An 11159-nucleotide genomic window follows, 5' to 3' on the forward strand; every position below is an offset into this window, starting at 1 on the left:
GGTTGAATAAATCAAGAGGACTTAAATGTCTAAATTCTAATGGTCCCCCTACAACATAAAAAAAATAATTCTTTCCTTGGTTACTTCAATGCCATGCATGCAGCCACTAACACTACATTAGCGTTGTTATTCTCATTCTGTACTGCAAAGATTTATGTACTACATGAAACTTAAACTTACAGATACAAGGTTATTAAAATATTTTATATTAGGACAGCAATTGCTGTCCATGACTGCAGAAATGATAAATAATAACTGAGCCAAAATGTCCTGAATACTGCACTTGTCATATATAATGTTGATATTGGGCATAGTACATGGAGAAGACATATAAAGCAGATACGTGCACAGCAGTGAAATGTTCCAGAGCCATTTGTTAGACAACTGAGTTTAATGAGCTTTCTGATGAGTAGGCTAACAGCATGAAAACAATGAACCAAAGAACAAAGGATGACCGAGAGTGATTCCAAGGAATAACAGATGGAAATTTTGACCACAGAAAGCTGCGTGATTCGTATATTTTGTAACAACGATCAACCAAGAGCTTGGTGTTCAGAATTCTCAATAGAACTCACCTGCAAAAGTTCCACCTAAACTATTTCTCCAAGTCCAGTAAGGCCATGGGAATGTACAGATACAGACATAAATACACCACCACTGCAATCCCTGATGCAGTAAGTAACGGTAGCATGTATCACAGATTTTTATTTATTTAACATTTGTTAACCAGGAAAGTCCAACTTGGAACAAAGACAATTTTCAGCAGAGGCCCAGGGAGAAACACTCTAGACACATGTCTTTGTAACATGTGAAGAAACCCACACAAAGATGATATGTAGGCTCTACACAGGTGGCACCCCAGCCAAGAATTCAACCAGAGAACTTCTTGCTGTGAGGCAACAATGCTACCACTGCACCATCCAGATCTCTGTCAATCTCTGTTACAAACTGAATTATTAAACAAATATATAACAAACCAAGCTAAATAATTTAATTAAATAATGTTAATAGTTCATGGCACATTTAAAAAAAATTAGGTCAACATCATCTAAAGTTACCAAATGGTAATAAAAGTAAAGGTCCCCAGTGGTGGAAGCAGCCTGATACAAGCTATACCAACCTGGGGGAGCTGAGAGGCCACAGGCAGGACAAGCAGAACAAATGCTAAAGAGAAAAGATTGAAAACATTTGTGGTTCAAGAAGGAGCATGAACCTTAGCATCTTTCTGGAAGTTCCAAAGTTTTTGTATTAAATTCCTTCAAATATTTGAAATAAGTCACCTTGCATCAGTATTCGTTTAAAAATGCTTTAATTGGATTTGCGCTTTCATTTTATAGTTGGCAGATCAAGAAAAACTTATAGTAATACTGGCTAAGGCTTTTTCTTTTATCCTAATTTCAACAAAGGTGCATATGGGACGAGCAGTTGTTGTGATTCGTTTTCATATTAACCTTTTAATTGACTGTAGTTAAAGCTTCCTGATTGGTTGTGCTTCCTTGCTCCCAATTTGCATACGGTGTTCAGAATTCGAGTTTTAATTGGCTTTAATTGAAGTTCCCGGACTGGTTGTGCTTCCTTACTACTAATTTGAATAAGGTTTTTGGAATCCTTCCAATTTAGTGGATCTTTCTTCACCACAAATATATTCCCAGCTCCTTTGCTTTACATTGGTCTGTATCTAACTTTGTACTTGATTGGTTTTCAAGTCAATACAAAAAATAACCCTGTTTTTCCAATCTTAATCCAGAAGCAACAACAGTCTTATTGTGTGCAGCATTCCTGTATCTACCTTTTTACATTTTTTTATGTTCGAGTTTGCTCTCATTACAGAAACTGTTGTACATATATACTTGTTTCTTTAAAAAAAATGTTTTTTGGGATGGAGGGTACAGTGGGTGGATTCAGATCGTTTGTGTGCCACTGTGTTTTGGTTTAAATCTCTGTTGTTTCATTAGCGCACACCCTTGTAGGCTGAAAGAGTTAGCAACAATATACCAATCTTTCACCAAACGTTGGACAGAGGCTGCGTTTACAGGGCTTCCTGTGGTTAAAAACCCGAAAAGTAACAAAACTTAACACCATTGGCTGATTAGGACCAGGACAATTGTACAGTCCACTTTTATAAGGCTTTGAAAAAAAAATGAACCATGTGCCAGATCTTTCTTAGGAAAGCAGTAGTTGTTAATTAGCTCTAAAAGTTGAAGAGCTTTCACTCACATGCTAGATAAGCTTTATCAGAGTCTTGTTTGCAGCTAAATGTTCCAAGTTTTGTGAAGGTCAAATACTGTTGAGCAAGCATAAACCAAATGGTCAGTATTATTATTCTTAGTGGCAAAGAAGAAAAAACTTTCAGATCCAGATAATAATATGTAAGTAAAACCAGAAATAACAGCATTAAAGCTTGTTTCATTTGAAATCTGCTCCTCAACTTCTTTTATAAGTACAGTGATGTAATTAACTTTCTCTGCAATATCAAGTTTCTTCTCTCTTTATATGATGTGGTTGAGTGTATGTTCCTCTTACTTTCTGGAAACTGTCCAGGTGTGTTCATATTCCTTTCTGGCATAAGAAACCTCCTGTTCCAGCACTCACTTTTCCTGTCAGCAGTTGAATCTGCATAAATGCATGATCTTTTTTAACTGAAACTAAATTGTCATTATTTGTATTTACTACAGGACATTAAAAGCAATTTTCTTTTATCCAAATTATGCATTTTAATATTCCAACTGCAGTGGTTTATTGTTAGTTTTCATTCGCTGATATAACCCAGATCATACCACTGTTCAAAAGTATGCATTAAAAGTGTCCTATGGCAGTCAGTTACTTACCTACTTGTGAAGAAAAGGTGCTGGAAATTTCAATGATCTTATTTTTGGCAGTTTTGCCTTACTAATAAGACAATGCAAAATAATCTGAAATGCAGCTGATAGAGGAAAGTTTCTTAAATGAAATAAACATTTTCTGAACCAGCACATCCTTGAACTTTGAGCTTCAAGTACACTTCAATAATCTCATATCATTTTCTGACTTAGACCACTAAAAGAAAATGAAGTAACTGTAGGCACCATACCTTTAGAAAAGTCTCTCCTCTCACTTCATAGTCAAACTTAGTTTCTGTTCTTTGAAGAATATTGATTGTAGACTGACTGATGTGGATTCGTAAAGCTGCAACAACACAGCAACCACTTTGGTTAGTTTAGGCAGCAGAAAGATTAATTTCTCATGATCTTTCCTAACTCCAGGCATAATTTTCTCATTATTCTTTTACACGTGCATGAAAGGGCACAATGCAGAGCTCACAACCAAATGATATTTCTCCGTAAAATACATACTTTATCCTTATATTAACAAGCTGCCACAAAATTCCGAGTCACCTTTAAATTACAGTTTTGTTATAGCTCGACTCCTTGCTAGCCAGTAACCATCATTTTATCAGTTCGTCCAGCAGTCTCACTGACATGATGACATTCTCGCGCTGACCAGCAACGGAACAAGAAATGATAAGTGCAAGGTAAACTGAAATGAATCAGAAGCCCATTCCAAATAGAAGTGAGCAGTGAAGTTGGAGACGGGGGTTGTGACCTTCTGTCCCAGGTATGTAAACAAATTCAGAAAGTTGCTATCCTGAAAAGTATTTAATGCGCCTAACCTTGTTATGTTGTACAATATGTAAAAAAATAGCAAAACAACTCAGTCAAGCACATTAAATAACAGACTGACTGTAATCAGATCTCTGCTTCTGCAGTAATGCTTAACCATATCTGTAACACTGCTATGAGTTCATGTATCTACTGAGTATTGTACAACTTCAGTTCAACAAAAATTATAATATTCTTAGAAGCAAAGAAGAATACACTGAAGAAAATCACACAGAAGGTGAAGCATATACTTTAGTTATTTAACAGTACGACTAGACATAAGGATTGGTGGAATACTGGCCTTTTGCATGCCCACCCTGTTTCTGGGGGATGACTTTCAATCAGGTCATCAGATAAGACTGCTATATTGTAGCAGCTGTGTGTGTGATGTTGGTTAGGACAGAATTTTGCAGTGAGCTGCTCCCAGATGTTGTGCTGGGCTAAAAAGGTTCTACAACAACATTTAGTATGGTAGGTGATCCTATACATGTCATTAATAACACTGTAGTATGGGTGTAATGTGAAACATGTCCTGTGTTTCTTTAGCATGGTAGGTGATCCTATATATGTTATTAATGTTACTGTAGTATGGGTGTAATGTGAAACATGTCCTGTGTTTCTTTAGCATGGTAGGTGATCCTATATATGTCATTAATAGCACTGCAGTATGTGTGTAATGTGAAACGTGTCCTGTGTTTCTTTAGTATGGTAGGTTATCCTATACATGTCATTAATAGCACTGTAGTACGGGTGTAATGTGAAATGTGTCCTGTGATTATTTAATATGGTAGGTGATCCTATATATGTCATTAAAGCACTGTAGTATGTGTGTAATGTGAAACGTGTCCTGTGTTTCTTTAACATGGTAGGTGATCCTATATGTGTCATTAATAGCACTGTAGTATGGGTGTAATGTGAAATGTGTCCTGTGTTTCTTTAGCATGGTAGGTGATCCTATACATGTCATTAATAGCACTGTAGTATGGGTGTAATGTGAAATGTGTCCTGTGTTTCTTTAGCATGGTAGGTGATCCTATACATGTCATTAATAGCACTGTAGCATGGATGTAATGTGAAACATGTCCTGTGTTTCTTTAGCATAGTAAGTGATCCTAAACATGTCATTAATAGCACTGTAGTATGGGTGTAATGTGAAACATGTCCTGTGTTTCTTTAGCATGGTAGGTGATCCTATATATGTTATTAATGGTACTGTAGTATGGGTGTAATGTGAAACATGTCCTGTGATTATTTAGTATGGAAGTTGATCCTATATATGCCATTAATGGCACTGTAGTATGGATGTAATGTGAAATATGTCTTGTGTTTCTTTAGCTTGGTAGGTGATCCTATATATGTCATTAATGGTACTGTAGTATGGGTGTAATGTGAAACGTGTCCTGTGTTTCTTTAGCATGGTAGGTGATCCTATATATGTCATTAATAGCACTGTAGTATGGGTGCAATGTGAAATGTGTCCTGTGTTTCTTTAGCATGGTAGGTGATCCTATACATGTCATTAATAGCACTGTAGTATGGGTGTAATGTGAAATGTGTCCTGTGATTATTTAGTATGGTAGGTGATCCTATATATGTCAGGGCCATATTGCTCCATCTGTTGTGATCTGCTGTTCTCATGCTACCCTGAAGCAGTGTTTAATGCTTTACTAGAAGGGAGCGCCTTGAGCAGGAGGAAGGAAGAGGCATTAATAGGTTCTCTGAGATGGCTGGTTCTCCATATATGCATAACAAGTGTAATATGCAAAAGTAGGAGCTAATAATATATCTCAACTAATTACTAGTTGAGTACCTTGCAAGAAAATAAAGGTTTAGAAAAAAGGTTCTAAAAATTTTCAAAGCCATTTAGAAAGAAGTCTCATGACCATTTGCCATGTGATGTTGGAAAAGTTAAAATGGGTAGGGAACAGCCTGGAAAACATGGGTGTTTATGTTTAGGGGAAGTACTAGAAGCAATATATGCTTTAGTTTGATGCTGTTAAAGCTGTAACTATGTTTGTTTTTGAAATAATGGTTTTAGAAGCACTTGGACTCCTAACTAACATTGTTTTAATATTGTTATTGCCCTTTCTTTAGAAGGTTAGCCTTCACTGAGCTACAAGCCAGTAACAGGGTGGGCTGTTGGACCAAAAAAAAAAAAAAACCTACAAAACAAAATGCTATCTTAGATGTAGAAACAGCATTTCTGCTAATGTCCTTTAGGGTTACCACCTGTCCCACTTTGCGAGGGACATTCCCTCTTTGGGCAGTTGTGTCCTGACAAAAAAATTGCAAAAATGACAAATGTCCTGAGATTTTAGGACAAAATTATTTCCTATATTTTATGTAATAGTTGCATAAAACAGTTATTCTGTATCTAAAATACCTAAATGTTATAAGAAACAGAACAAGCAACTAAAATGCTACAAGAATAAGCTTTTATTTAGGCAAAAAAGTTCTATCCTTTGTACTGACCGTGGGTATGTGTTGGCCTGTAAAATCTGATGTTTGTACCATAAATGTCCCACTTTGGCCATTTGTAAAGGTGGCAACCCTAATGTCCTTGAGAAATGAATGCAAAGTCTAATGTTATACACTGAATGTGATAGCAAAGAAAAGGAAGAATAATACAGGTATAGTCGATGATCATAACAGTATGCAGAATATTCATTAACCACTAAGTCGTAATTAGGTGCTATTTAATCAAGATTCGAGTTAGATATGGAAGGGCTTAATAAAATGCAATTTGTCTGGTTATATTTTGCATCACTTTATTATTTCTGTTTTTTAAACTTTTTTAATTTTGTATTTCGGAGTTGAGATATTCGCAATCCTATAAGAAAGGGAAGAGTTATGTAATGCATGCATATATACATACATGTGTGTATGTGTGTTGTAAGAATAAGACATAGCCTGGCAGTTAGAATAGAAGGTTAAAGCTGTGAGCTGTTAATGAGCTGCTTCCTGTAGTCCAAAGTTTGATTCCCTGCTGGGCAACCTTTAGCAAGTCACTTCACTAGACACAGTTTTTGGGTAATTGGGAATTTGGACTAGGCTTCTCTATGGTTTCCTGGACTGTATGCCTATCAACTGGCCATGAACCTCTGAATGTATAAATCAGTAGAGAAGTGTTCAACACTCAAGCATGGAAATGTTAATATGTGAATCAATTGAGTATGTCATTCTATACCACCTTACTTATGAGTGCTAACCCTAACCATGTCCCTAATCATCCTACACATTACATTACTAAAATATCTTTCTCTAACAGAACCACTAGTCAAAATAAAAGGGCACACATTGCACACAATGCCAAACAGGTACAATGCTATATGTACCCTCTTACCTAACCCTTAGTCTCTCCCTAACAGCAAACGCTGGTACATACACACTAACTTCTGTAATATAATGTGGCACATTTTCACAAAAGCTATCTTTTCAGTCAAAAATCATTTTTCTACACACCCCTCCTACACTATATAAAAGGAGACAGGGGCGGCTCGTGGCATCAGGCTGCCGGACTGCAGCCCCCTCAGCTAGACAGCTGAGTAGTTTATTTTGTTTTTTTTATGTAAAAAAAAAAAATCTGTTTTTATACTTTAAATTTCGAGTCCGTGACTCGAAATTACGCGCATGCGCATTGCGCGCTTCAATCGCAACAGCGTTTTTTTTTTTTTTTTAAATTCTTGCTGCAAGCCTGCAATGTTTTCATTGCAGCCCGGAGGAGCAAAGAAGGCATCATTGTGATGCCCAGAACCTCCCAGAAGTCTATGCGGTTCAGACCCTAACCGCATAGATATGGAAGGGGCTCGGACTGCAACGTCCGCAGGCATGTCATGACGTGCTTGCTGGGCAAATGCTGCTGATTGGTTGTCGCTCTCTTCCTGGGCTTTATGTGCTGGGAAAAGAGCAAGAATCAGTCAGTCGGTTTTCGGCGTTGGACTATTGTGATCTTTTTTTTTTTCCTGTAGTGTGTTGTGTTTAGTTTTAAAACATTTTTTTTTGACTTAAGGTACAACAAATTATTTTTAAAGTAGCGAGGCAATCAGGGAATCAGGACAGGAGGACTGTGGATTTATTGCTGCTTCTTTCATCAGGCTGTATCAACGACAACAGGTGAGTTACTATTTATTTAATGAGCTCCTAGTAGAGTAGAAATACTGTGCTATAAATTACCTTAATAATACTTTATTGATGCCTTTGTTTATAAAATATTAATGAGCAAAGCAGGCAGTAAGTAGTGGCTGGTACACTTTTACAGGTATTCCTGTAATTAAAAACTCAGAAGTAACAAAACTGAAAAACACTGGCTGTTTAGGACTATGGCAGTAGTAGAGATTGCTTTTATGAGGCTTTAAAATATTTTAACCTATGGCAGACCATTTTTATCAAAGCCGAGGTGGTTAATTAGTCTTGATAGATGAAAGGCTTTCACTCACATGCTAGATGATCTTCGTCAGATCCTTGTTTATGGCTAAATGTTCTAAATATTGCAAAGATCAAATTCTGTTGAGGATGCATATGATAGTGGTGTTCAACTTTATTTAGTCCACTATAATTCTATCAGTCATAAAGAGATAATTTTGCACACTGGTCACTGGTAATACTACTGTTGATTTATGCTTATTACTCAAAGTGCCTGTTGCTCTGTGTTTAAGTAGCAATACTTTAATGACCATCAGATAAGCTTGGCTGAGATTACAAGATGCAAGTATGCTTTAATAAGCATACTGTTAAAGAATTGCCAACATTGAAAGCCTTTCTGTTGCCATGTAGAGAATACATCACTAGATAATGTATAAGCCTTGGGTATTGAAATGCATATGCCAGTATTTGTAATAAAGGACAGGATTACATTATTTTAAGAGTCTCATTACACTTGGAGACTTCCAGTCATCTCTGCAGGCTTTACCCATAAACAGAATGCCAATCATGTGGTCCATAACCTGTACAGTAATCCTTTTAAGCAATGTATCTTGAGCTTATTTCTTGTTTGCTTTTCATTTTTTACTTTGATCATGTTTTCACCATGAAACAAGTAGATGTCAGGCAGCAGGTCTTTTTTTGGATAAGGAACATTTTTACAAGTGGGGGCATCAGAGATTTCTACTTTCAGCATGTTACTTGGTATTTTAATAAAGCTGAATATAAATTATAATTAGAACTCCGTGCAAGAAGTGGTTTGAGTTGAGTGCTGCTTGCTTTTGTTATACTTGATTTTGACTGGCATTCCACTAATGTATTTAAAAAAAAGTAATATATTTTTTCATGCCTCACAACCTTTGTTGTTTCCATATAGATATGAAGCTGTCATTCAGCCAATGCATTGAAATATTTTTATTCTTCTACACTTCATTTTGTCTTGATTGGACTCTCATAATGACGGTTTGGCACCCAGGGCAGTATATTTAGTTTTTGCGGTTTGCTACTACAGGTGTGTGTGTGTGTGTGTGTGTGTGTGTGTGTGTAGTAGGCAATACCTCAGGCTTGAACCCTGTACCTTGTATGCAGGTGTTAAAGACCTGAATTCCCTACCCACCACCATTTGTGAAAAAAAAATGCAGATTTTTGCCTCATATTTGATCTGATCTGTTCCTTATAATATCTGTGGTTTGTAAATGTTGCAATGCTTGATCTTTGATGGTGCAGTGGTAGCATTGTTGCCTCACAGCTGCAGGTAGTCAGGTTTGATTCTTGGCTGGGGTGCCTTCTTTTTGGGGTCTGTATCTTCTCCCTGTGTTTGTGTGGGTTTATTTTGCATCGCCCCATGTTACAAAGACATGTCTGCATTATTTCTTCCTGGTCCTCTGCTGAAAATGTTTTTTTTTGTTCCAAGTCAGACTGTCCTGATTAACAAATGTTAAATACAATTGACAGGCATTTGAATTTCACAGGTTTCTGAATGTTTAATTCCTTACATATTTGATGGTGCAGTGGTAGTATTGTTGCCTCACAGCTATATTTTTTTCTGGTTTGATTTTTGGCTGGGGTGCCTTCTGTGTGGAGTCTGCATCTCTTCCCTGTGTTTGTGTGGATTTGCTCTCGTGCCCTGCCATTTTACAAAGACGTGTCTGCAGTATTTCTCCCTGGGTCTCTGCTGAAAATTGTTTTTGTTCTGTCAGAAGTAAAATTGACAGGCAGTTGAATTTCAGACTTCCTGTTCTTCAGAAAATACATAGTAACACAACCTTTTATTCTAGCTATTTTCTAAGTTTATAAGATGAATATTTGAAATTTGTCCCTTTTTTTGGGACTGTATTCCCCCATTATTGGCTTCGTCCAGGTTTTTTTGCTAAGGTTGACAGCTATGGCAAGAACTGAATTCACTGAATATGTTTGAGGGCTGTATTCCCTCATTACTGGGTTTGTCCAGGTGTTTTGTACTAAGAGGTTGACAGCTATGGTGAGAACTGAATTCACTAAATGATAGCCATTTAAGTTTCAGTCTTCCTCTCTTTTACAAAGCAGCTGATTTGGCGTAGTGGTATGTTGCTCTGACTGTTTTGCACAGGGACCTTGGCAGTAAAATGTATGGTGGTAACACAGCATTTTATTCTAGCAACTTTCCAAGATTATACAAGCAATGTTTAATGTGTCCCTGGTTTATTGGGCTTTAGAACCCCCCCCCCAATAAATTTTGGCTTTTTCCAGTTTTCTTGTGCTGCGAAGTTGAGATGACGTTGAGTATTGAGTAGATTTTACAAGGAGCTGAGAGCTGCAGGGGAACAGAAGTTTAGTGTTGCTTAAGTGAAGCTGGTTTTCCTTGGTAATAGCACAACAGGTTGTGTACTTGCTTTTGATGCAGAAGGCTGTGGGTTCTACTCCCACAAAGGGTGGATGCTGCCGTATTGAGAATGTTCTCCTTGGTGAAGATACTAACTATGAGTCTGTTATAAGTTTGCCATCCATTTCCTCTTGCAATATTACTAGCTTATCATTTTTTTAATGTAATATAGGCAATTTATTCCTGAGGGGCAACAGATTTTTCGATGAAACCATGAAATATAAAGGTGTTTGCTAGCAGCAACCTCTTCATTAGTTACAGATTTCTTTAATGTGGAATTATTTAGATGACTTTTACTTCTTCAGAGATTGTGCATATTTACTGATAATGGACTGTAGAATTGTGCATATTTACTGATAATGGACTGTAGAATTGTGCATATTTACTGATAATGGTAGGCTGTAGAATTGTGCATATTTACTAATAATGGTGGACTGTGGAAGTCTGAGTAGACTTTTATGATGGAAATGTTCTGAACTAGGCAGTTTTGTCATTATGGGTGCATGCGTTTTGTTTCATTGCTTACTGGAAAAATGTTCAAAATAAATTTAAAATGCCCTCTAACAACTGTACTGTATTGTACAAGGAATATCAATTTAGTACAATGAGGAAGGTGTATCAAAGAGCACATGTATGTTTCATATGCAAGGGGCCTATGATTTGAAAACAGGCCAAAATTAATCTTTATCTGCCACTGGCAAAATGTATTTTCTTTGAATGTGGGTTTCAATGCTGTTTCA

At 36.8% G+C, this 11159-nt stretch overlaps 1 protein-coding gene across 1 annotated transcript in view; it reads right to left on the bottom strand.

Annotated features, from left to right (window-relative positions):
- LOC122814290 (heat-stable enterotoxin receptor-like) overlaps positions 1-11159 on the bottom strand; it is a 194307-nt gene that overhangs the window by 40714 nt on the left and 142434 nt on the right. The window contains exon 3 of the mRNA XM_044086882.1: positions 3071-3165. Coding sequence (XP_043942817.1) covers positions 3071-3165 — 95 coding nt within the window. The remainder of the gene's footprint in view (positions 1-3070; positions 3166-11159) is intronic.

Source organism: Protopterus annectens, chromosome 1.part1, assembly GCF_019279795.1.
Source record: "Protopterus annectens isolate FY-2018-M chromosome 1.part1, PAN1.0, whole genome shotgun sequence".
In the NCBI taxonomy this organism is placed as follows: domain Eukaryota; kingdom Metazoa; phylum Chordata; order Ceratodontiformes; family Protopteridae; genus Protopterus; species Protopterus annectens.